Source organism: Carassius carassius, chromosome 31, assembly GCF_963082965.1.
Source record: "Carassius carassius chromosome 31, fCarCar2.1, whole genome shotgun sequence".
Classification (NCBI taxonomy): Eukaryota; Metazoa; Chordata; class Actinopteri; order Cypriniformes; family Cyprinidae; genus Carassius; species Carassius carassius.
This window is the reverse complement of record NC_081785.1, coordinates 3,925,158-3,949,686: the sequence shown is the minus strand read 5'-3', so window position 1 is coordinate 3,949,686 and position 24,529 is coordinate 3,925,158. Positions and strand designations below refer to the sequence as shown.

Here is a 24,529-nt window from a genome sequence, read left to right as displayed (position 1 = left end):
ACTTTAAAGAGCAGGTCATGCGATCTTTCGAAAAATACCTTTTTTTTTTTTTTTTTTGCAGTTTGTAACGTAGCTAACCTTCAATGTAAACTGTCTGCAAAGTTGTTAATCAAAAAGTGCATGATAAATAAAGATATTGTTTCTCAAAAGAAAGAATCGACTCTGAGCCACCTTAACGAGTCATATTTTTGAATCTTCTGTCTGTTACATATATATGTCACAAGATAACAAATTTACATAATCCCCTCCTGCCTGCGAAATATGAACACTCTGAGCTGCCCACAAAAACATCATGTCGAGAAGACACAGTGTTTTCAGCTGGGTAATACTAACACAGTTCCCAGTATCATATCACAGTTCACGTGCACCTCAAATAAGAATGCAATATCAAGTAAATTACCACATACAAAGTTTTAACTTGCCACTAAGAAATCATCCTAGGACTCGGGCTTGAATTGATAAGGTAATATCGATACTAGTTTTGTAAACTTATAGCATCTTTGTTTATAAGTAACCCTCCGGAGCAAAAAATTAATTATTGTAATAGGCGTTTCGTTTCCAACACGCATTGTATACGGAAAGACCAATCACAACAGACTTGGCCAGCTGACCAATCAGAGCAGAGTAAGCTTATTGAAGGGAGGGGTTTATAGACCTTAAGCTCAGAATTGCTTCGAACAAATCGTTTCGACATCGTTGAAAAATTATTCTAATATTGAATGTGTTAGGACATATTAGGACACTTTAAAAGACCATATGACCTGCTCTTTAAAAGTATTAACTTTCTCTCACCTGAGAGGCATCATGGGAGAAGGCTGCATCAAATGCAAACATCTTTGGAGGAACCTGGTTGGAGCTGCCACATTTCTGAATTTGATTCTGCTGAGAATTAACATCTGGATCCATGATGGTCACCTGCTTCTTACGAGAATCGACCTTCAGGAATGAGCTGGACTCTGCTGCGCTTACGGGCGATGAAGGACATACGCGTACCATCACTTTAACCTGCACACAAATACAATAACATCTGCTCAGTAATACAGCATATCAAAGTGTCACGTTGCACAGCAGCAACCTCTCTGCGAGTAACACCACAACCAATGTTTTTGTGAACAAAACAACATTCTGCTTGGGAGAGAACAAGCTTTTTAAGTAGGTTTATGGCTTTGTCAAGGGTTGACAGATTGTGGAAAGTTTGCATCTCCTTTCTGAACACTTCTCCTATGAGAGCACCTTGCCTTTTTAAGTGGATTTGAACAACTTTTTGAAACTATAAACACCCCAAACTTTAACATGTTTATGCCATTTATACCATTTTTGACAGAACTGTGTGTGCTGAGTTGTTCCTAACTCTTTAATAGTTCACAGTCAAATACAAGGAGACACCAGGCAAGCATTAAATCTCAATAATGCTGAAAAAAAAAAGATTAAGGAAAAGGCACGCCAAGTAACTTCAGCTAAAGTTTAATTTGAGGAACTTTCTTTAAATAATAGAGATTGATTTTCAGTCCAATTTGCGTGCACAGTCTACAAAAACTTTTGCGTAAAGTTCATATGTCTCTACAAACAGACTTCACATCCACCAAATGTTAGATAAATCAAATCTATGGATGAATATATAAATCATGTTATAAATCATCTTACACTTCCATATGTGTTATAACATCTGTCATGCTGTGAAACGTAATTACTGAAATCAAAGCATTAAAGATTAAATTTAAATAAAGTTAAGTACACATTCAAACAACAATTTTGAACAGTACAGCAGTTCAGCATGTCTTCTCAGTGCAAAGCCAAAATCAAAGAAGCAGACATAATTACTTTATCCAATCTCAACGCCATATGGATTAGCAACTATAATACCATCATCATTACACTGATAGACATTTTGATAAAGCGGGAAAATTGCTTCTCTAGAGTATCAGAGTCATTCAGGCATCTATTTGTTCTGAAGCACTGTGACTATTGGTTTACCTTTAGATGATTGTTTTAGTGGTGCACAAAGATAATGAAAGAATTTCTCAAGATATTTTTTTTTTCTAATTTGTAGATCAATAAGTGTTTTGAGATCATACGTATAGAAGATTTCCCTTTTATTGCCTCTGGACAGGAGAGAGAATCCTATAACAGTTCAAGTGGATTTCACCAAGATTAATATATTAAATGATTTTTTTTTAAGAACAATAGATGAAAATGGTTTATACCAATTGCTCTTTCATTTCCGCAATGAAATTTAAATATTTAGATTTGCATTTATTTTGTAATTTATATTGTTTCTGAAACCCCATAGATAAGTATAATTGATTTTGTATAGAAACGTATATGTATAATAATAATACACAAAATAATGTGTAGAATTATTTTGCATTACACACAATTTAATTAATATTTAGCCTATTCATATATATTTTTTAAAACAATTTAGAAGAGATTTATAAAAGCAGAAGCCTCCAAGAGAATTTAATATGCAAGAATGAATTACATTTCATTTGAATATCAACTTGTCAGATGTTACTCTTAAATTTCCTTAGCAGAAATAATAAATGCATTTTTATATACAATAACAGAATGAAATAAAAAAATATATTGAATTAATTTTAAAGAGAAATGCATACTAAAATCATACTAAAATCTCTGACTTTTGATTACAATCTTTGGTATTTTGGCAAATCTGATCACAGTCCAGATGTCTTTACATGACATTTCTAGTGTGACTTCTTAAAGGAAAGATGTGAGAAGCAGAAAACTACAAGAAAAAGCAAAAATACATTTTTGCCTTCCCTGCATGGGAACAGACTTCCAGGAATGTCATTATGGTGTGTTAAATATTTCATCCTGCGAGATATTTAATAACAAAGTGAACCCTGCCTACAGTTCCACCTGAATTATGCATGAGGTGCATTGCTGAAGACACATCACACACAACACTTCTGGACTAACCTGCTGAATATGTGAACACAAATCAGGACAGCTCTTTTGTAGACTGGGAAAAGAGGAATGCCTGACCTTTGACGCTGTAATGATACTGTCATTTCATGCATTGCCACATCAACCTAATCCATGTGGCAGCATTTCTAGTAATGCATCTACAGAAGATACAGTCCGACCTATCTATACAAGCCTATGCGGTCTACTTTTACAGTAAAGCTCCTCTCTGAGCCATTGTGATAAGTCCCAACACCAATGGCCTCAAACCGGCTCAGATCTAATAACGTGCTGGCAGACAGAATTTAATGAAACCCCTTTCTACACCCACAGTCCCTGCACTACAAAGATGCATGTCTTTTTCTGTTCCCAATAACCAATCCTCCCAGGTTTGTTTAGTCACATCCGGCATCTCTAAGCCCATTACCACAAATAGAATTTCTTCTGTTTGGTAATTGCAACTCATTGCCTGCATTGAGCCTCTGATTTTCAGAAAAAGGGATAAGATCATATTATGGGGGCTCATTAGGCAGCATATGCAGCAGGATGGAGGAGGAGGTGGTGGTCCCTCTATGAGCTCTCACGGCTCTTGTGGGTGAGAGCAGTTTGGCTAAAGCAGCACGACTAATTAAAGGAGATGCTTTCGTCTGGGTTATTACTGGTCTTTAAGAACACTGGAGCGAGAGCCAAGCCCACACACTTACTCAGTGGTGCCCACATAGCTATCGTTTCTTATCATTACATTATAAAATCTAATTTGATCCATCCCTAAATACAGGGGCACAACCGCACATTTGCTGAAGGGGTATGCAAGATCAATGTGGGCGCCCCCTGCATATAATAGCCCCTAACACTAACCCTCACAGAAACATATCTGTCATATAAGTCAGTTACCTAAAGCCAAATAACTAGCTTGTGTACGGAAGGATACAAAACTCATCAGGAATGAAAAAAAAGTGTGAACCCTCTCCCTATTTTCAATACCACAGCCAAAAATTAATAAATATTTAATAAAAAGACGATAAAACCCTCTTTTTTACACATATAATATTGGTCACTTTTTAGTTTTTGGAGGGATCTTAAAAAAATTTCCTCAAAATTATTAATATTTTTATATATCAAAAATGTATTTATTCACACACAACATTCCGGTCCAATGACCTTCATCAAGTAAGGTTATTGGACCCAAACGTTGTATGTGAAAACATTTATATCTGATATATTTGCAAGTGAGGATAGTGTGCGGGATTTATTTTTCTTTAAGTTTGACCTGTTTTTCAGATTTGTGCTACCTGGTGGAAAACAAACACTATTAAGATGAAAATGTCATGATATTCCCACTATGACCAGTAGATGGAAGCAGAGGATTGTTCATTGTCTCATCTGCCATTTGCACTCCGTAATACAGTTCTTTTCATGTTTTGCTTTTGGATTTATATTTTAGACATTATAAACTCACTTTTTATAACATTTAAAAATCACTTTTTAAATTCAAGTCTTGATAAATTTCAATGAAAACAAACTTTTCAAACTTGCAATGAAAACAAACAAACAAACAAAAAAAATACTGTAAGGTACCAATCTCTGTTAGTTCAGTTGAACATTGCTGTCCTCATTTTAATGCATTGTTTTTCTTTTCCCCTTTGTCTTTTCTGTTTTGCCCCCAGAGCGTTTCTTTCCTCTATTCATTTTGGTCATGTGACTGTCTATTACGTCAAGTCAAAGGTTAAGTGGTTGATATCTACTCAGTTTATAATAAATACATTTCTGAGTTTATTAAAATGCTAAATAAAAATGTTTCATTACATTATTTGTAACAACTACACTTTTGATTATTTAACCCTTTTATTAAAGAAGATTTTCACAGAATGATTTCGGCAACATGTTTGGCTCTGTGAGGGGCCCCTATGAACATTACCCCATTTTTGTTCCACTGCCTAAATAAGATACAATTGCCCCATGTATTTGGAAACCTGAGTGTTACTTAAAGCATATGGATGTCACTGTATATTAAGGTAACAAATAACCAGATGAAATATGCAAAGAAATAATGCTTTTCTTATTTCTGACTAAACTTTTGTTAACCATATTTGCTATTACTTTCAATCAGATGATCCCAAGGTGATTTTAGCGCATATTGTTTTTGCTTTAACAACCAGCATAGACTGCAGTGTTACCTGTACTGTTTCCCCGTAGCTTAATCTTCATCACCACTGCAAAATATTTCATATTGAGTCATCAAAATGGGTTTGTTTTGAATTTGATATAGACTAACAGAAATACAGTGTACCGCAAAACAGTGACAAAAAATATATTTTCTACTTAATTGTTTCAGCGGCTTGCACACATAAACAAACAACGTGACAAGTATAGGCTGGTTCATTAACAAATGACTCTAATGATTCATTTCTTTTTAGTGAGTCAAATACATTCAGTGCTGTCTATGATGTAGACCAATTCACAAACAAATGACTTATGATCGGTTTGTTTTTAGTCAGCTTAAGAACAACTGACCCATATGAGCCGGATCTTTTAAAGAAATCAAAAATATATAAAGCGAACAGTGAGTCATTCAGAGGACGAGTTAGAGGTTCAACAAGGTTACTGATGCAACATCTGACTCGCTTTGATTCAGTTGACTCGTAATTATCTTTATTTTCAGTTTTCAGTGATGCCCATATAAAATAAACAGATTTTTTGATAAAATGAATGAATGAATGAATGAATCTTGGTTAGTTTGAGGTCACTTCCTGGTGAAAGCATTTGCACACTTGTATGGCATATTGCACACTTGAAATGCCATTTGCTGAATGGCTTCTGCTTTTCATTTCAACAATTGATTTGATTTATATCATGGCATTTGAAGTGTGAACCAGGGATGCACAGATCTTAGCCAGCTACTTATCTATGTGCTTGTAGCCATCCAGAGAAAGCAAGCCTCATATTTTATAGTGGGCTGAAAGATCCCCTCTTGGATTACTCTACAGAATCATTAAGCCTGCAGTTGATATGTTCATTATAATAGATAAATTAGGGCAGAACAGGACTTTTTATCAAGGTTTAATCTGTTATCTTCCAGACAGAGTCTGCAAAGTTTAATTAAAAATACATTTACATGTAATATAAAGTTATGAATAATTTGCTGGTGTCATGTTCCCTTGCCGTGTAAACTGATATTCCGTTTTACACAGTTAAATAATCAAAAGAATATTGGGATGAATATTTCAGACTATTGAATTCACATGTGCTCTGCTCACTCTGTGATGCCTCTAAGGTGTTTTTCTTTAACACCTCAGTTTTAGAAAGCACTGTTAAAAATTGATTAGCCACTGAATGTATATAATTTTTTCAAGGTCAGTGCCTGCACTGTCCAGAAGATTGATTCATCTGTCAAACTCACAATATTCCTATAAACCACAAGAAATGTTCTGGATAGTGAGGAACCGGTCTTAGTTTTCCTAACAGGATTTAGGAAAAGATAGACTTGCTTTGACAGCATTGATCTGTACAAATATGTACAAATTTAGCATCCAGATGTGTTTGAAAATCAATTGCTTAATCATTAGCAAAATAAAGGAGATGCCCTTGGTATTTAATCTAGATACACTGTCAAAACCCTGATGGTGCAAATCAGGATTGTTGAGTGAATTGGTGTGGAACTGTGGAAGACTAGAGATGAAAGGGCAACATCATTCACACATAGACATTCACAATGAATTCCTAATTATATTCACATCATCATGGGAGAAGAATGTCACATGTAAATTTGCCAGAGCGCAAATATATATATATTTTTTAGTTAATTTTTTTAAATTAGTTATATTCAATGCAAATATGGATGATATATCTGTGTTTTTCATCTCTGTCTCAAAGCCGATCTCTTTCTTTGGGCACCACAAAAGCAGCCGTATAGAGCAGCTACACCCATCAATATCTTATCACACAATTCTCTTATATCCATAGGCCACTGTTACAGCCTTATCCCTGTAGAAAGGTGACATTTTTCAGCTGCAAATGCCAGAATTTGCATTGCCCACAATCCTGCTTATGTTCCGGTTGACTGAAGAACGATTCATTTTAGTTTGCCAGCACAACGCACAACATGCAGCCTAAATGTGGGTGTTGTTTACAGATGAACGCAAGCTGTTCCAATGCAAGATTACTTTTTATGGTCTCACTGAAAGTTCTCGGTAACAACCTGCCATGTGGTTAATTATGAGTCTCTCAAAATCAACTTTCAAAAATTTGACAGAAGATGCTTTTGACAAACCCACAGCCATATGAGCTGGTTCTGTTTGGATGGACATTTTGGGAGGTGCCAGCACTAGATATCATGATCTGAATTGCTACAGACTGAGTCCAAACGAATATCCCGTATCCTCTGATGTCTGAGAGGAATTCCAGATCTGCTGGTTTCCCTGCGATGTACTGAAGACCAGGATCAGCTTTCACCATGTGGAGCTTCTCTGCTGTCATTGCTCCTACCAATGGATGTGTTTGACAGATTTTGTCTGTACGAGAGCTTAGTCTGGTGGTTTTAAATAAAAAAAATACAAAAAATGACATCAGAAATCAGTGATGTGAATTGTGTGCTGACTGAGCATGTAAATTTGAAAAGGAATGCAGTCGTAAAGACAGGACAGAGAGACAGACAGAGTGACAGGGTGCTGAAGACTTTCCACTTTGTTTGGTTGATGGTACTGAAATTGCTTTTGCAGTGTATAATGATGCTGGTTTACTAGTGATTCAACTGAATTGTTTTCTGATCTGAAGTGTATGGATGAGATGGGCACAACCATCTTAGTGGCTTAGTGGTTAAGGTATTGGATTTAAGATCCCATAGACAAATGTCTTTGTGGGTTGAACTGCGTTTTTTAATTTATTTTTTATTAGTTCTATTCAGTGCAAATACGGATGATATGTCTGTGTTTTTCATCTCTGTCTCAAAGCCGATCACTTTCTGTATTCTGTTTAAAATGGTAAATTTTAATTTGGTTGTACAGTATGTGGTTGTGTCACAAACAAATTAGTTTCTCAAAACTAGTTCTTCAGTACCAGAAAAAACTTGTTAGTATAGTTCTTCAGTACCAGAAAAAAAGGCTATTTTGTGCTAATAAAAAACCAGGATGGCTGAGTGGTTAAGGGGTTGGATTTAAGATTGAATGGACAAATATCTTTGTGGATTCAAACCTCAATCCTCGTAGTTCATTGTGGGTTTTAAACAGAATACATTAATTTGGCTGTACTACAGAGCCCGAGAACTCACCTGTAGAAAAAATAAAAAGTCAGTACTGACGATTTTACAATCTATCCCCTCAGTTTATAAACCATACCTGCGAATTCTTAAACTGTTCCCTCAGTTAAATAAACCGTACCCACAATTTCCAATCCGTGCACTCAGATTTTGTAAACCGTACCTTCGGTTTTTGAATCTGTACCCACAAATTCATAATGACAATATATCTGGTACATTACTTGTTTTGTATTGCTCTTTAACTTCTTCTCTCGAAACTCTATCATTTTTTTATTTTTTATTCAGAGGATTTTCTATTCTTCTTTTTAGTGTTTATTTTCGTTTTGACTTTTTGTTTTCAAATTCAGTTTAGTTTTAATTAGTTTTTAAAGTGGGTTTGCTAGTTTAGTTTTTAGTTTTTGAAAATGCTTAGTTTTAGTGTTAGTTTTAGTCTTTTTTAGTAATTGGTGTTATTTAAAAAAAGTTCAGAAAAAGTATTTTGTAATAATAACTCAACAAAAACATCATACAATTTTAGAAATAAAAATAAAACCAGTACATAAAATGTACATATGGGCACAAATATGTAAACAGTCTCAACACTCCGCAGTAAGTGCAAAATGTGTAAGTGACATGTGCCAGTAAAAAACCCAAAGAGTCAACAGACTAAAGAAGACATACTGTACATGAACCGCATGTATTCAACCCATTTCTGAGTCACAACAAGACTTTTCTGTCAGATTGTCAGGGAGCTCAATCTGAGAAAAGAACATGACAAATTACAAAAAAAAAAAAAATTAAATACATAATTTGTGTGTGTGTGTGTGTGTGTGTGTGTGTGTGTGCCATGGGTGTGTGCGTGAGTGAGTGTGCATGGGTGAGAAAGAGAGAGACTGTGTTCCAAATTATTATGTGATATAAGTGACATATTAATAGGATTTCGGTAAAATAAAGAGTCAGATTCTTGTTTGTGTTGTTTTTCACATCATTTCAGGTAACTGGTATCAATCTCAGACTGGTTTGGTCAATAGTTTGCCAGGTCTTCTTAGGTAAATGGAAACCCTACTTAAAGAGGTTGTTCCACATTATTAAGCAAGTCACAGTTCTCATGAAATATGGTGAGGAAGAAAGATCTTTCTGAAGATGAAAAGTATAAAACAATGCAATATCTTACAAAAGGCATCAAAACAAACAATATTTTGTGAAAAGCAAATAGAGATTATTGAACCGTCAAAAGATTTGTGTTAATTTTTTTATGAGCACAGAAGATCTTGGTCAGATAAAGATTTATTAAGGAAAGTTTCTGTCAAACAAATGAACTGTACTGTAATACCAGCTGTAAAACAGCCACTGCTGAACAGCAGACAGGTGTTTGAAGCTCCTGGAGTCACAAGATCCTCTCCATGCAGACTGACAGTTGTGTTAAAGCTGCGTTTCAGTCACTGCTAACCAAACCTCAAAAAGAGAAACCTGCACAGTGGCTGTAGAAACACATGAAGACTTGTTTTTAAATAGTTTAATACACTTACGAATGCTTCAGTACAATGGATGGAATATTGAACTTAAAGGGTTGGTTCACCCAAAAATGAAAATTATGTCATTAATAACTCACCCTCATGTCATTCCAAACCAGTAAGACCACCATTTATCTTCGGAACAGAATTTAAGATATTTTAGATTTAGTCCGAGAGCTCTCAGTCCCTCCATTGAAACTGTGTGTACGGCATACTGTCCATGTCCAGAGAGGTAAGAAAAACATCATCAAAGTAGTCCATGTGACATCAGAGGGTCAGTTAGAATATTTTGAAGCATCGGAAATACATTTTGGTCTAAAAATAGCAAAAACTATGACTTTATTCAGCATTGTCTTCTCTTCCGTGTCTGTTGTTTGAGAGTTCAAAACAAAGCAGTTTGTCATATCCGGTTCGCGAACTATCATTCGATGTAACCGGATCTTTTTGAACCAGTTCACCAAATCGAACTGAATCGTTTTACACGGTTCGCGTCTCCAATAGGACATAGAACACAAGAGGACATTTGTCCATTAGCTGTACAGTGTGAGTTCACTTAATTGGCTGTACAATAATTTGGCTGTACAGTGTGAGTTTCTGTTACAAACAAATTGCTTAATTCTTAAAATCTTGCTTTACATCCAAACTGTAACCAGGGTGGCAGAGTGGTAAAAGCATTGGACTAAAGATCCAATGGAAAATGTCCCTGTGGGTTCGAACCCCACTCCTGATAGACCAATGAGAATTTTAAATGGAATACAGTAATTTGGCTGTACAGTATAAAGTTGTGTTACAAAAAATTACTTAGTTCTTAAGTACCAATAAAAAAAAGGTTGTTTTATTTCAAAGGTTAACTAGGATGGCAGAGAGGTTAAGGCGTTGGACTTAAGATCCAATGGAAAAATGTACTCGTGGATTTGAACATCATTACTGGTAGACCAATGTGAATTTTAAATGGAATACATTAATTTGGCAGTACAGTATAAAGTTGTGTTACTAAAAATTACTTGGTTCTTAAGTACCAATAAAAAAAAAGGTTTTATTTCAAAAGAGTAAACAGGATGGCCAAGAGTTTAAGGCGTTGGACTTAAGGTCCAATGGACAAATGTCCTCGTGGCTTCGAACCCCACTCCTGGTAGGCCAATGTGAACATTAAATGGAATACAGTAATTTGGCTGTACAGTATAAAGTTGTGTTGCAAAAAATTACTTAGTCCTTAAGTACCAGTTTTAAAAAAAAAAAGTTGTTTAATGTCAAAAGAATAATTAGGATGGCCGAGAGGTTAAGACGTTGAACTTAAGATCAAATGGACAAATGTCCTTGTGGGTTCGAACCCCACTTCTGGTAGACAAATGAGCATTTTAAAAAGGAAACAATAATTTGGTTGTATATTTGGCTGTACAGTATGAGTTTCTGTTACAAACAAATTGCTTAGTTCTTAAGCACCAGTTAAAAAAAAAGGTTGCTTTGTGTCAAAGCAGTAACCAGGGTAGCAGAGTGGTAAAGGTGTTGGACATAAGATCCAATGGACAAATGTCCTTGTGGGTTCGAACCCCACTCCTGGTAGACCAATGAGAATTTCAAAAGGAAAACAATAATTTGGCTGTAGCGTAAATAGTTGTGTTACTATAAATTACTAAGTTCTTCAGTACCAATGAAAAAAAGGTTGTTTTATTTCAAAAGAGAAAACAGGATGGCCGAGAGGTTAAGGTGTTGGACTTAAGGTCCAATGGACAAATGTCCTCGTAGGTTCGAACCCCACTCCTGTTAGACAAATTGAAATTTTAAAAAGAAAACAATAATTTGGTTGTATATTTGGCTGTACAGTATGAGTTTCTTTTACAAACAAATTGCTTAATACTTAAATGCCAGTTTATAAAAAAGGTTGCTTTATTTTAAAACAGTAAGCAGGGTGGCAGAGTGGTGAAGGCATTGGACTTAAGAGCCAATGGACAAATGTCATCGTCGGTTCGAACCCCATTCCTGGTAGACCACTGATAAACTTAAAATGAAAATGATAATTCAGCTGTACAGTATGAGTTTCTGTTACAAAAAAATTGCTTAATACTTAAGTACCAGTTAAAAAAAAGGTTGCTTTATTTAAAGAGCGAAACCAGGATGGCCGAGAGGTTAAGGCGTTGGACTTAAGCTCCAATGGACAAGTGGGTTCGAACCCCACTCCTGGTAGACAAATGAGAATTATAAAAAGAAAACAATAATTTGGTTGTATATTTGGCTGTACAATATGAGTTTCTGTTACAAACAAATTGCTTAATACTTAAATGCCAGTTTAAAAAAAAGGTTGCTTTATTTCAAAACAGTTACCAGGGTGGCAGAGTGGTGAAGGCGTTGGACTTAAGAGCCAATGTCCTCGTGGGTTCGAACCCTACTCCTGGTAGACCAATGTGAATTTTAAATGGAATATAGTAATTTGGCTGTACAGTATAAAGTTGTGTTACTAAAAATTACTAAGTTCTTCAGTACCAATGAAAAAAAGGTTGTTTTATTTCAAAAAAGAAACCAGGATGGCCGAGAGGTTAAGGCGTTGGACTTAAGATCCAATGGACAAATGTCCTTGTGGGTTCGAACCCCACTCCTGGTAGGCCAATGTGAATTTTAAATGGAATACAGTAATTTGGCTGTACTGCATAAAGTTGTGTTACTAAACATTACTTAGTTCTTAAGTACCAGTTTAAAAAAAAAAGTAGTTTGCTATCAAAAGAGTAACCAGGATGGCCGAGTGATTAAGGTGTTAGACTTAAGATCCAATGGACAAATGTCCTCGTAGGTTCGAACCCCACTCCTGGTAGACAAATGAGAATTTTAAAAGGAAAACAATAATTTGGCTGTACAGTATATAGTTGTGTTACTAAAAATTACTAAGTTCTTCAGTACCAATAAAAAAAGGTTGTTTTGCTTTGAAATAGTAACCAGGATGGCCAAAAGGTTAAGATGTTGGACTTAAGATCAAATGGACAAATGTCCTTGTGGGTTCAAACCCCACTCCTGGTAGGCCAATATGAATTTTAAATGGAATACAGTAATTTGGCTGTACCATATAAAGTTGTGTTATTAAAAATGACTTAATTCTTAAGTACCAGTTTAAAAAAAAAAGTAGTTTACTATCGAAAGAGTAACCAGGATGGCCGAGAGATTAAGGTGTTGGACTTAAGATCCAATGGACAAATGTCCTCGTGGGTTCGAACCCAACGCCTGGTAGACAAATGAGAATTTTAAAAAGAAAACAATAATTTGGTTGTATATTTGGCTGTACAGTATGAGTTTCTGTTACAAACAAATTGCTTAATACTTAAATGCCAGTTTAAAAAAAAGGTTGCTTAACTTCAAAACAGTAACCAGGGTGGCCGAGTGGTGAAGGCATTGGACTTAAGAGCCAATGGACAAATGTCATTGTCGGTTCGAACCCCATTCCTGGTAGACCACTGATAAACTTAAAATGATAATTCAGTTGTACAGTATGAGTTTCTGTTACAAACAAATTGCTTAATACTTAAATACCAGTTAAAAAAAAGGTTGCTTTATGTCAAAAAAGTAACCAGGGTGGCAGAGTGTTGAAGGTGTTGGACTTAAGAGCCAATGGACAGATGTCATAGTCAGTTCGAGCCCCACTCCTGGTAGACAAATGAGAATTTCAGAAGGAAAACAATAATTTGGCTGTAAAGTAAATAGTTGTGTTACTATAAATTACTAAGTTCTTCAGTACCAATTAAAAAAATTTTTTTTTTTCAATAGAGAAACTAGGTTGGCCGAGAGGTTAAGGCGTTGGACTTAAGATCCAATGGACAAATGTCCTCGTGGGTTCGAACCCGACTCCTGGTAGACAAATTGGAATTTTAAAAGGAAAACAATAATTTGGCTGTACAGTATAAAGTTGTGTTACTAAAAATTACTTAATTCTTAAGTACCAGTTAAAAAAAAAAAGTAGTTTACTATCGAAAGATTAACCAGGATGGCCGAGAGATTAAGGTGTTGGACTTAAGATCCAATGGACAAATGTCCTCGTGGGTTCGAACCCAACTCCTGGTAGACAAATGAGAATTTTAAAAAGAAAACAATAATTTGGTTGTATATTTGGCTGTACAGTATGAGTTTCTGTTACAAACAAAATGCTTAATACTTAAATGCCAGTTTAAAAAAAAGGTTGCTTTGTTTCAAAACAGTAATCAGGGTGGCCGAGTGGTGAAGGCGTTCGACTTAAGATCCAATGGACAAATGTCCTCGTTAGTTCAAACCCCACTCCTGGTAGACAAATGAGAATTTTAAAAAGAAAACAATAATTTGGTTGTATATTTGGCTGTACAATATGAGTTTCTGTTACAAACAAATTGCTTAGTACTTAAATGCCAGTTTAAAAAAAAGGTTGCTTTATGTCAAAAAAGTAACCAGGGTGGCCGAGTGGTGAAGGCGTTGGACTTAAGAGCCAATGGACAAATGTCCTCGTGGGTTCGAACCCCACTCCTGGTAGACAAATGAGAGTTATAAAAAGAAAACAATAATTTGGTTGTATATTTGGCTGTACAATATGAGTTTCTGTTACAAACAAATTGCTTAATACTTAAATGCCAGTTTAAAAAAAAGGTTGCTTTATTTCAAAACAGTTACCAGGGTGGCAGAGTGGTGAAGGCGTTGGACTTAAGAGCCAATGTCCTCGTGGGTTCGAACCCTACTCCTGGTAGACCAATGTGAATTTTAAATGGAATACAGTAATTTGGCTGTAAAGTATAAAGTTGTGTTACTAAAAATTACTAAGTTCTTCAGTACCAATGAAAAAAAGGTTGTTTTATTTCAAGAGAGAAACCAGGATGGCCGAGAGGTTAAGGCGTTGGACTTAAGATCCAATGGACAAATGTCCTCGTGGGTTCGAACCCCACTCCTGGTAGACAAATGAGAATTTTAAAAAGAAAACAATAATTTGGTTGTATATTTGGCTGTACAGTATGAGTTTCTTTTACAAACAAATTGCTTAATACTTAAATGCCAGTTTATAAAAAAGGTTGCTTTATTTTAAAACAGTAAGCAGGGTGGCCGAGTGGTGAAGGCATTGGACTTAAGAGCCAATGGACAAATGTCATCGTCGGTTCAAACCCCATTCCTGGTAGACCACTGATAAACTTAAAATGAAAATGATAATTCAGCTGTACAGTATGAGTTTCTGTTACAAAAAAATTGCTTAATACTTAAGTACCAGTTAAAAAAAAGGTTGCTTTATTTAAAGAGAGAAACCAGGATGGCCGAGAGGTTAAGGCGTTGGACTTAAGCTCCAATGGACAAATGTCTTCGTGGATTCGAACCCCACTCCTGGTAGACAAATGAGAATTATAAAAAGAAAACAATAATTTGGTTGTATATTTGGCTGTACAATATGAGTTTCTGTTACAAACAAATTGCTTAATACTTAAATGCCAGTTTAAAAAAAAGGTTGCTTTATTTCAAAACAGTTACCAGGGTGGCAGAGTGGTGAAGGCGTTGGACTTAAGAGCCAATGTCCTCGTGGGTTCGAACCCTACTCCTGGTAGACCAATGTGAATTTTAAATGGAATATAGTAATTTGGCTGTACAGTATAAAGTTGTGTTACTAAAAATTACTAAGTTCTTCAGTACCAATGAAAAAAAGGTTGTTTTATTTCAAAAGAGAAACCAGGATGGCCGAGAGGTTAAGGTGTTGGACTTAAGATCCAATGGACAAATCTCCTCGTGGGTTCGAACCCCACTCCTGGTAGACAAATTGGAATTTTAAAAGGAAAACAATAATTTGGCTGTACAGTATATAGTTGTGTTACTAAAAGTTCTTTAGTACCAATAAAAAAAGGTTGTTTTGCTTTGAAAGAGTAACCAGGATGGCCAAGAGGTTAAGATGTTGAACTTAAGATCAAATGGACAAATGTCCTTGTGGGGTCGAACCCCACTCCTGGTAGGCCAATGTGAATTTTAAATGGAATACAGTAATTTGGCTGTACTGTATAAAGTTGTGTTACTAAAAATTACTTAGTTCTTAAGTACCAGTTTAAAAAAAAAGTAGTTTGCTATCAAAAGAGTAACCAGGATGGCCGAGTGATTAAGGTGTTAGACTTAAGATCCAATGGACAAATGTCCTCGTAGGTTCGAACCCCACTCCTGGTAGACAAATGAGATTTTAAAAGGAAAAAAATAATTTGGCTGTACAGTATATAGTTGTTTTACTAAAAATTACTAAGTTCTTCAGTACCAATAAAAAAAAAGGTTGTTTTGCTTTGAAAGAGTAACCAGGATGGCCAAGAGGTTAAGATGTTGGACTTAAGATCAAATGGACAAATGTCCTTGTGGGTTCGAACCCCACTCCTGGTGGGCCAATGTGAATTTTAAATGGAATACAGTAATTTGGCTGTACCATATAAAGTTGTGTTACTAAAAATTACTTAATTCTAAGTACCAGTTTAAAAAAAAAGTAGTTTACTATCGAAAGAGTAACCAGGATGGCCGAGAGATTAAGGTGTTGGACTTAAGATCCAATGGACAAATGTCCTCGTGGGTTCGAACCCAACTCCTGGTAGACAAATGAGAATTTTAAAAAGAAAACAATAATTTGGTTGTATATTTGGCTGTACAGTATGAGTTTCTGTTACAAACAAATTGCTTAATACTTAAATGCCAGTTTAAAAAAAAGGTTGCTTTGTTTCAAAACAGTAACCAGGGTGGCCGAGTGGTGAAGGCGTTGGACTTAAGATCCAATGGACAAATGTCCTCGTGGGTTCGAACCCCACTCCTGGTAGACAAATGAGAATTTTAAAAAGAAAACAATAATTTGGTTGTATATTTGGCTGTACAATATGAGTTTCTGTTACAAACAAATTGCTTAGTACTTAAATGCCAGTTTAAAAAAAAGGTTGCTTTATGTCAAAAAAGTAACCAGGGTGGCCGAGTGGTGAAGGCGTTGGACTTAAGAGCCAATGGACAAATGTCCTCGTGGGTTCGAACCCCACTCCTGGTAGACAAATGAGAATTATAAAAAGAAAACAATAATTTGGTTGTATATTTTGCTGTACAATATGAGTTTCTGTTACAAACAAATTGCTTAATACTTAAATGCCAGTTTAAAAAAAAGGTTGCTTTATTTCAAAACAGTTACCAGGGTGGCAGAGTGGTGAAGGCGTTGGACTTAAGAGCCAATGTCCTCGTGGGTTCGAACCCTACTCCTGGTAGACCAATGTGAATTTTAAATTGAATATAGTAATTTGGCTGTACAGTATAAAGTTGTGTTACTAAAAATTACTAAGTTCTTCAGTACCAATGAAAAAAAGGTTGTTTTATTTCAAAAGAGAAACTAGGATGGCCGAGAGGTTAAGGTGTTGGACTTAAAATCCAATGGACAAATCTCCTCGTGGGTTCGAACCCCACTCCTGGTAGACAAATTGGAATTTTAAAAGGAAAACAATAATTTGGCTGTACAGTATATAGTTGTGTTACTAAAAATTACTAAGTTCTTTAGTACCAATAAAAAAAGGTTGTTTTGCTTTGAAAGAGTAACCAGGATGGCCAAGAGGTTAAGATGTTGAACTTAAGATCAAATGGACAAATGTCCTTGTGGGGTCGAACCCCACTCCTGGTAGGCCAATGTGAATTTTAAATGGAATACAGTAATTTGGCTGTACTGTATAAAGTTGTGTTACTAAAAATTACTTAGTTCTTAAGTACCAGTTTAAAAAAAAAGTAGTTTGCTATCAAAAGAGTAACCAGGATGGCCGAGTGATTAAGGTGTTAGACTTAAGATCCAATGGACAAATGTCCTCGTAGGTTCGAACCCCACTCCTGGTAGACAAATGAGACTTTTAAAAGGAAAAAAATAATTTGGCTGTACAGTATATAGTTGTTTTACTAAAAATTACTAAGTTCTTCAGTACCAATAAAAAAAAAGGTTGTTTTGCTTTGAAAGAGTAACCAGGATGGCCAAGAGGTTAAGATGTTGGACTTAAGATCAAATGGACAAATGTCCTTGTGGGTTCGAACCCCACTCCTGGTGGGCCAATGTGAATTTTAAATGGAATACAGTAATTTGGCTGTACCATATAAAGTTGTGTTACTAAAAATTACTTAATTCTAAGTACCAGTTTAAAAAAAAAGTAGTTTACTATCGAAAGAGTAACCAGGATGGCCGAGAGATTAAGGTGTTGGACTTAAGATCCAATGGACAAATGTCCTCGTGGGTTCGAACCCAACGCCTGGTAGACAAATGAGAATTTTAAAAAGAAAACAATAATTTGGTTGTATATTTGGCTGTACAGTATGAGTTTCTGTTACAAACAAATTGCTTAATACTTAAATGCCAGTTTAAAAAAAAGGTTGCTTTGTTTCAAAACAGTAACCAGGGTGGCCGAGTGGTGAAGGCGTTGGACTTAAGATCCAATGGACAAATGTCCTCGTGGGTTCGAACCCCACTCCTGGTAGACAAATGAGAATTTTAAAAAGAAAACAATAATTTGGTTGTATATTTGGCTGTACAATATGAGTTTCTGTTACAAACAAATTGCTTAGTACTTAAATGCCAGTTTAAAAAAAAGGTTGCTTTATGTCAAAAAAGTAACCAGGGTGGCCGAGTGGTGAAGGCGTTGGACTTAAGAGCCAATGGACAAATGTCCTCGTGGGTTCGAACCCCACTCCTGGTAGACAAATGAGAATTTTAAATGGAATACAGTAATTTGGCTGTACTGTATAAAGTTGTGTTACTAAAAATTACTTAGTTCTTAAGTACCAGTTTAAAAAAAAAAAGTAGTTTACTATCAAAAGAGTAACCAAGATGGCCGAGTGATTAAGGTGTTAAACTTAAGATCCAATGGACAAATGTCCTCGTAGGTTCAAACCCCACTCCTGGTAGACAAACGAGAATTTTAAAAAGAAAACAATAATTTGCTTGTATATTTGGCTGTACGGTATGAGTTTCTGTTACAAACAAATTGCTTAATACTTAAATGCCAGTTTAAAAAAAAGGTTGCTTTATTTCAAAACAGTAACCAGGGGGGCCGAGTGGTGAAGGCATTGGACTTAAGAGCCAATGGACAAATGTCATCGTCGGTTCGAACCCCATTCCTGGTAGACCACTGATAAACTTAAAAAGAAAATGATAATTCAGCTGTACAGTATGAGTTTCTGTTACAAACAAATTGCTTAATACTTAAATGGCAGTTAAAAAAAAAGGTTGCTTTATTTCAAAACAATTACCAGGGTGGCAGAGTGGTGAAGGCCTTGGACTTAAGAGCCAATGGACAAATGTCCTCGTGGGTTCGAACTCTACTCCAGGTAGACCAATGTGAATTTTAAAAAGAAAACAATGATTTGGTTGTATATTTGGCTGTACAGTATGAGTTTCTGTTACAAACAAATTGCTTAATACTTAAATGCCAGTTTAAAAAAAAGGTTGCTTTGTTTCAAAACAGTAACCAGGGTGGCAGAGTGGTGAAGGCATTGGACTTAAGAGCCAATGGACAAATGTCATCGTCGGTTCGAACCCCATTCCTGGTAGACCACTGATAAACTTAAAAAGAAAATGATAATTCAGCTGTACAGTATGAGTTTCTGTTACAAACAAATTGCTTAATACTTAAATGGCAGTTAAAAAAAAAGGTTGCTTTATTTCAAAACAATTACCAGGGTGGCAGAGTGGTGAAGGCCTTGGACTTAAGAGCCAATGGACAAATGTCCTCGTGGGTTCGAACTCTACTCCAGGTAGACCAATGTGAATTTTAAAAAGAAAACAATGATTTGGTTGTATATTTGGCTGTACAGTATGAGTTTCTGTTACAAACAAATTGCTTAATACTTAAATGCCAGTTTAAAAAAAAGGTTGCTTTGTTTCAAAACAGTAACCAGGGTGGCCGAGTGGTGAAGGCGTTGGACTTAAGATCCAATGGACAAATGTCCTCGTGGGTTCGAACCCCACTCCTGGTAGACAAACGAGAATTATAAAAAGAAAACTATAATTTGGTTGTATATTTGGCTGTACAGTATGAGTTTCTGTTACAAACAAATTGCTTAATAATTAAATGCCAGTTTAAAAAAAAGGTTGCTTTGTTTCAAAACAGTCACCAGGGTGGCCGAGTGGTGAAGGCGTTGGAATTAAGATCCAATGGAAAAATGTCCTCGTGGGTTCGAACCCCTCTCCTGGTAGACAAATGAGAATTTTAAAAAGAAAACAATAATTTGGTTGTATATTTGGCTGTACAATATGAGTTTCTGTTACAAACAAATTGCTTAGTACTTAAATGCCAGTTTAAAAAAAAGGTTGCTTTATGTCAAAAAAGTAACCAGGGTGGCCGAGTGGTGAAGGCGTTGCACTTAAGAGCCAATGGACAAATGTCCTCGTGGGTTCGAACCCCACTCCTGGTAGACAAATGAGAATTATAAAAAGAAAACAATAATTTGGTTGTATATTTGGCTGTACAATATGAGTTTCTGTTACAAACAAATTGCTTAATACTTAAATGCCAGTTTAAAAAAAAGGTTGCTTTATTTCAAAACAGTTACCAGTATGGCAGAGTGGTGAAGGCGTTGGACTTAAGAGCCAATGGACAAATGTCCTCGTGGGTTCGAACCCTACTCCTGGTAGACCAATCTGAATTTTAAATGGAATACAGTAATTTGGCTGTACAGTATAAAGTTGTGTTACTAAAAATTACTAAGTTCTTCAGTACCAATGAAAAAAAGGTTGTTTTATTTCAAAAGAGAAACAAGGATGGCCGAGAGGTTAAGGCGTTGGACTTAAGATCCAATGGACAAATGTCCTCGTGGGTTCGAACCCCATTCCTGGTAGACAAATGAGAATTTTAAAATGAAAACAATAATTTGGTTGTATATTTGGCTGTACGGTATGAGTTTCTTTTACAAACAAATTGCTTAATACTTACATGCCAGTTTAAAAAAAAGGTTGCTTTATTTTAAAACAGTAACCAGGGTGGCCGAGTGGTGAAGGCATTGGACTTAAGAGCCAATGGACAAATGTCATCGTCGGTTCGAACCCCATTCCTGGTAGACCACTGATAAACTTAAAATGAAAATGATATTATCAGCTGTACAGTATGAGTTTCTGTTACAAAAAAATTGCTTAATACTAAAGTACCAGTTTAAAAAAAAGGTTGCTTTATTTAAAAAGAGAAACCAGGATGGCCGAGATGTTAAGGCGTTGGACTTAAGATCCAATGGACAAATGTCTTCGTGGGTTCGAACCCCACTCCTGGTAGACAAATGAGAATTTTAAAAAGAAAAAAATAATTTGCTTGTATATTTGGCTGTACAGTATGAGTTTCTTTTACAAACAAATTGCTTAATACTTAAATGCCAGTTTAAAAAAAAGGTTGCTTTATTTCAAAACAGTTACCAGGGTGGCAGAGTGGTGAAGGCGTTGGACTTAAGAGCCAATGGACAAATGTCCTCGTGGGTTCGAACCCTACTCCTGGTAGACCAATGTGAATTTTAAATGGAATACAGTAATTTGGCTGTACAGTATAAAGTTGTGTTACTAAAAATTACTAAGTTCTTCAGTACCAATGAAAAAAAGGTTGTTTTATTTCAAAAGAGAAACCAGGATGGCCGAGAGGTTAAGGTGTTGGACTTAAGATCCAATGGACAAATGTCCTCGTGGGTTCGAACCCCACTCCTGGTAGACAAATTGGAATTTTAAAAAGAAAACAATAATTTGGCTGTACAGTATATAGTTGTGTTACTAAAAATTACTAAGTTCTTCAGTACCAATAAAAAAAGGTTGTTTTGTTTTGAAAGAGTAACCAGGATGGCCAAGAGGTTAAGATGTTGAACTTAAGATCAAATGGACAAATGTCCTTTGTCGATTCGAACCCCATTCCTGGTAGACCACTGATAAACTTAAAAAGAAAATGATAATTCAGCTGTACAGTATGAGTTTCTGTTACAAACAAATTGCTTAATACTTAAATACCAGTTAAAAAAAAGGTTGCTTTATGTCAAAAAAGTAACCAGGGTGGCCGAGTGGTGAAGGCGTTGGACTTAAGATCCAATGGACAAATGTCCTCGTGGGTTCGAACCCCACTCCTGGTAGACAAATGAGAATTTAAAAAAAGAAAACAATAATTTGCTTGAATATTTGGCTGTACAGTATGAGTTTCTGTTACAAACAAATTGCTTAATACTTAAATGGCAGTTTAAAAAAAAGGTTGCTTTATTTCAAAACAATTACCAAGGTGGCAGAGTGGTGAAGGCCTTGGACTTAAGAGCCAATGGACAAATGTCCTCGTGGGTTCGAACCCTACTTCTGGTAGACCAATGAGAATTTTAAAAATAAACAATAATTTGGTTGTATATTTGGCTGTACAGTATGAGTTTCTGTTACAAACAAATTGCTTAATACTTAAATGCCATTTTAAATAAAAGGTTGCTTTACTTCAAACCAGTAACCAGGGTGGCCGAGAGGTTAAGGCGTTGGACTTAAGAGCCAATGGACAAATGTCATCGTCGGTTCGAACCCCATTACTGGTAGACCACTGATAAACTTAAAAAGAAAATGATAATTCAGCTGTACAGTATGAGTTTCTGTTACAAACAAATTGCTTAATACTTAAATACCAGTTAAAAAAAGGTTGCTTTATGTCAAAAGAGAAACCAGGATGGCCGAGAGGTTAAGGCGTTGGACTTAAGATCCAATGGACAAATGTCCTCGTGGGTTCGAACCCCACTCCTGGTAGACAAATGAGAATTTTAAAATGAAAACAATAATTTGGTTGTATATTTGGCTGTACAGTATGAGTTTCTTTTACAAACAAATTGCTTAATACTTACATGCCAGTTTAAAAAAAGGTTGCTTTATTTTAAAACAGTAACCAGGGTGGCCGAGTGGTGAAGGCATTGGACTTAAGAGCAAATGGACAAATGTCATCGTCGGTTCGAACCCCATTCCTGGTAGACCACTGATAAACTTAAAATGAAAATGATATTATCAGCTGTACAGTATGAGTTTCTGTTACAAAAAAATTGCTTAATACTTAAGTACAAGTTTAAAAAAAGGTTGCTTTATTTAAAAAGAGAAACCAGGATGGCCGAGAGGTTAAGGCGTTGGACTTAAGATCCAATGGACAAATGTCTTCGTGGGTTCGAACCCCACTCCTGGTAGACAAATGAGAATTTTAAAAAGAAAACAATAATGTGCTTGTTTATTTGGCTATACAGTATGAGTTTCTTTTACAAACAAATTGCTTAATACTTAAATGCCAGTTTAAAAAAAAGGTTGCTTTATTTCAAAACAGTTACCAGGGTGGCAGAGTGGTGAAGGCGTTGGACTTAAGAGCCAATGGACAAATGTCCTCGTGGGTTCGAACCCTACTCCTGGTAGACCAATGTGAATTTTAAATGGAATACAGTAATTTGGCTGTACAGTATAAAGTTGCTTAATACTTAAATACCAGTTAAAAAAAAGGTTGCTTTATGTCAAAAAAGTAACCAGGGTGGCCGAGTGGTGAAGGCGTTGGACTTAAGATCCAATGGACAAACGTCCTCGTGGGTTCGAACCCCACTCCTGGTAGACCAATGTGAATTTTAAATGGAATACAGTAATTTGGCTGTACAGTATAAAGTTGTGTTACTAAAAATTACTTAGTAAAAATTACTTAGTTCTTAAATACCAGTTTAAAAAAAAGTTGTTTAATTATTGACAGAGTAACCAGGATGGCCGAGAGGTTAAGGCGTTGGACTTAAGATCCAATGGACAAATGTCCTCGTGGGTTCGAACCCCACTCCTGGTAGACAAAAGAAAATTTTAAAAGGGAAAACAATAATTTGGCTGTACAGTAAATAGTTGTGTTACTAAAAATTACTAAGTTCTTCAGTACCAATAAAAAAAGGTTGTTTTGTTTTGAAAGAGCAACCAGGATGGCCAAGAGGTTAAGATGTTGAACTTAAGATCAAATGGACAAATGTCCTTTGTCGATTCGAACCCCATTCCTGGTAGACCACTGATAAACTTAAAAAGAAAATGATAATTCAGCTGTACAGTATGAGTTTCTGTTACAAACAAATTGCTTAATACTTAAATACCAGTTAAAAAAAAGGTTGCTTTATGTCAAAAAAGTAACCAGGGTGGCCGAGAGGTTAAGGCGTTGGACTTAAGATCCAATGGACAAATGTCCTCGTGGGTTCGAACCCCACTCCTGGTAGACAAATGAGATATTTAAAATGAAAACAATAATTTGGTTGTATATTTGGCTGTACAGTATAAGTTTCTTTTACAAACAAATTGCTTAATACTTACATGCCAGTTTAAAAAAAAGGTTGCTTTATTTTAAAACAGTAACCAGGGTGGCCGAGTGGTGAAGGCATTGGACTTAAGAGCCAATGGACAAATGTCATCGTCAGTTCCAACCCCGTTCCTGGTAGACCACTGATAAACTTAAAATGAAAATGATATTATCAGCTGTACAGTATGAGTTTCTGTTACAAAAAAAATTGCTTAATAATTAAGTACCAGTTTAAAAAAAGGTTGCTTTATTTCAAAACAGTTACCAGGGTGGCAGAGTGGTGAAGGCGTTGGACTTAAAAGCCAATGGACAAATGTCCTCTTGGGTTCGAACCCTACTCCTGGTAGACCAATCTGAATTTTAAATGGAATACAGTAATTTGGCTGTACAGTATAAAGTTTTGTTACTAAAAATTACTAAGTTCTTCAGTACCAATGAAAAAACGGTTGTTTTATTTCAAAAGAGAAGCCAGGATGGCCGAGAGGTTAAGGCGTTGGACTTAAGATCAAATGGACAAATGTCCTCGTGGGTTCGAACCCCACTCCTGGTAGACAAATGAGAATTTTAAAAAGAAAACAATAATGTGCTTGTATATTTGGCTGTACAGTATG

The 24,529-nt window shown here is 35.7% G+C and overlaps 1 protein-coding gene and 30 non-coding genes across 31 annotated transcripts in view; 30 read left to right on the top strand and 1 right to left on the bottom strand.

Annotated features, from left to right (window-relative positions):
• Positions 1 to 24,529, bottom strand: part of LOC132111361 (kinesin-like protein KIF26B) — a 149,187-nt gene that overhangs the window by 17,562 nt on the left and 107,096 nt on the right. Inside the window, exon 6 of the mRNA XM_059518583.1 lies at positions 793 to 1,005. Within this exon, the coding sequence (XP_059374566.1) occupies positions 793 to 1,005 (213 nt within the window). The remainder of the gene's footprint in view (positions 1 to 792; positions 1,006 to 24,529) is intronic.
• On the top strand, positions 10,321 to 10,402 carry trnaf-aaa (transfer RNA phenylalanine (anticodon AAA)). The gene has a single exon. It is a non-coding gene; the product is annotated as a tRNA-Phe (tRNA).
• Positions 11,153 to 11,235, top strand: trnal-uaa (transfer RNA leucine (anticodon UAA)). Its single transcript has one exon. It is a non-coding gene; the product is annotated as a tRNA-Leu (tRNA).
• Positions 11,782 to 11,856, top strand: trnal-uaa (transfer RNA leucine (anticodon UAA)). Its single transcript has one exon. It is a non-coding gene; the product is annotated as a tRNA-Leu (tRNA).
• On the top strand, positions 12,189 to 12,271 carry trnal-uaa (transfer RNA leucine (anticodon UAA)). The gene has a single exon. It is a non-coding gene; the product is annotated as a tRNA-Leu (tRNA).
• trnal-uaa (transfer RNA leucine (anticodon UAA)) lies at positions 13,634 to 13,716 on the top strand. Its single transcript has one exon. It is a non-coding gene; the product is annotated as a tRNA-Leu (tRNA).
• Positions 14,072 to 14,154, top strand: trnal-uaa (transfer RNA leucine (anticodon UAA)). Its single transcript has one exon. It is a non-coding gene; the product is annotated as a tRNA-Leu (tRNA).
• On the top strand, positions 14,487 to 14,569 carry trnal-uaa (transfer RNA leucine (anticodon UAA)). Its single transcript has one exon. It is a non-coding gene; the product is annotated as a tRNA-Leu (tRNA).
• Positions 14,912 to 14,994, top strand: trnal-uaa (transfer RNA leucine (anticodon UAA)). Its single transcript has one exon. It is a non-coding gene; the product is annotated as a tRNA-Leu (tRNA).
• trnal-uaa (transfer RNA leucine (anticodon UAA)) lies at positions 15,327 to 15,409 on the top strand. Its single transcript has one exon. It is a non-coding gene; the product is annotated as a tRNA-Leu (tRNA).
• Positions 16,137 to 16,219, top strand: trnal-uaa (transfer RNA leucine (anticodon UAA)). Its single transcript has one exon. It is a non-coding gene; the product is annotated as a tRNA-Leu (tRNA).
• Positions 16,356 to 16,438, top strand: trnal-uaa (transfer RNA leucine (anticodon UAA)). Its single transcript has one exon. It is a non-coding gene; the product is annotated as a tRNA-Leu (tRNA).
• trnal-uaa (transfer RNA leucine (anticodon UAA)) lies at positions 16,575 to 16,657 on the top strand. The gene has a single exon. It is a non-coding gene; the product is annotated as a tRNA-Leu (tRNA).
• trnal-uaa (transfer RNA leucine (anticodon UAA)) lies at positions 16,990 to 17,072 on the top strand. Its single transcript has one exon. It is a non-coding gene; the product is annotated as a tRNA-Leu (tRNA).
• On the top strand, positions 18,028 to 18,110 carry trnal-uaa (transfer RNA leucine (anticodon UAA)). The gene has a single exon. It is a non-coding gene; the product is annotated as a tRNA-Leu (tRNA).
• trnal-uaa (transfer RNA leucine (anticodon UAA)) lies at positions 18,247 to 18,329 on the top strand. Its single transcript has one exon. It is a non-coding gene; the product is annotated as a tRNA-Leu (tRNA).
• trnal-uaa (transfer RNA leucine (anticodon UAA)) lies at positions 19,526 to 19,608 on the top strand. The gene has a single exon. It is a non-coding gene; the product is annotated as a tRNA-Leu (tRNA).
• Positions 19,745 to 19,827, top strand: trnal-uaa (transfer RNA leucine (anticodon UAA)). The gene has a single exon. It is a non-coding gene; the product is annotated as a tRNA-Leu (tRNA).
• On the top strand, positions 19,964 to 20,046 carry trnal-uaa (transfer RNA leucine (anticodon UAA)). Its single transcript has one exon. It is a non-coding gene; the product is annotated as a tRNA-Leu (tRNA).
• Positions 20,387 to 20,469, top strand: trnal-uaa (transfer RNA leucine (anticodon UAA)). The gene has a single exon. It is a non-coding gene; the product is annotated as a tRNA-Leu (tRNA).
• On the top strand, positions 20,814 to 20,896 carry trnal-uaa (transfer RNA leucine (anticodon UAA)). Its single transcript has one exon. It is a non-coding gene; the product is annotated as a tRNA-Leu (tRNA).
• On the top strand, positions 21,033 to 21,115 carry trnal-uaa (transfer RNA leucine (anticodon UAA)). The gene has a single exon. It is a non-coding gene; the product is annotated as a tRNA-Leu (tRNA).
• Positions 21,237 to 21,319, top strand: trnal-uaa (transfer RNA leucine (anticodon UAA)). Its single transcript has one exon. It is a non-coding gene; the product is annotated as a tRNA-Leu (tRNA).
• trnal-uaa (transfer RNA leucine (anticodon UAA)) lies at positions 21,647 to 21,729 on the top strand. The gene has a single exon. It is a non-coding gene; the product is annotated as a tRNA-Leu (tRNA).
• On the top strand, positions 22,290 to 22,372 carry trnal-uaa (transfer RNA leucine (anticodon UAA)). Its single transcript has one exon. It is a non-coding gene; the product is annotated as a tRNA-Leu (tRNA).
• Positions 22,715 to 22,797, top strand: trnal-uaa (transfer RNA leucine (anticodon UAA)). Its single transcript has one exon. It is a non-coding gene; the product is annotated as a tRNA-Leu (tRNA).
• Positions 22,934 to 23,016, top strand: trnal-uaa (transfer RNA leucine (anticodon UAA)). The gene has a single exon. It is a non-coding gene; the product is annotated as a tRNA-Leu (tRNA).
• trnal-uaa (transfer RNA leucine (anticodon UAA)) lies at positions 23,124 to 23,206 on the top strand. The gene has a single exon. It is a non-coding gene; the product is annotated as a tRNA-Leu (tRNA).
• trnal-uaa (transfer RNA leucine (anticodon UAA)) lies at positions 23,344 to 23,426 on the top strand. The gene has a single exon. It is a non-coding gene; the product is annotated as a tRNA-Leu (tRNA).
• On the top strand, positions 23,755 to 23,837 carry trnal-uaa (transfer RNA leucine (anticodon UAA)). The gene has a single exon. It is a non-coding gene; the product is annotated as a tRNA-Leu (tRNA).
• trnal-uaa (transfer RNA leucine (anticodon UAA)) lies at positions 24,386 to 24,468 on the top strand. The gene has a single exon. It is a non-coding gene; the product is annotated as a tRNA-Leu (tRNA).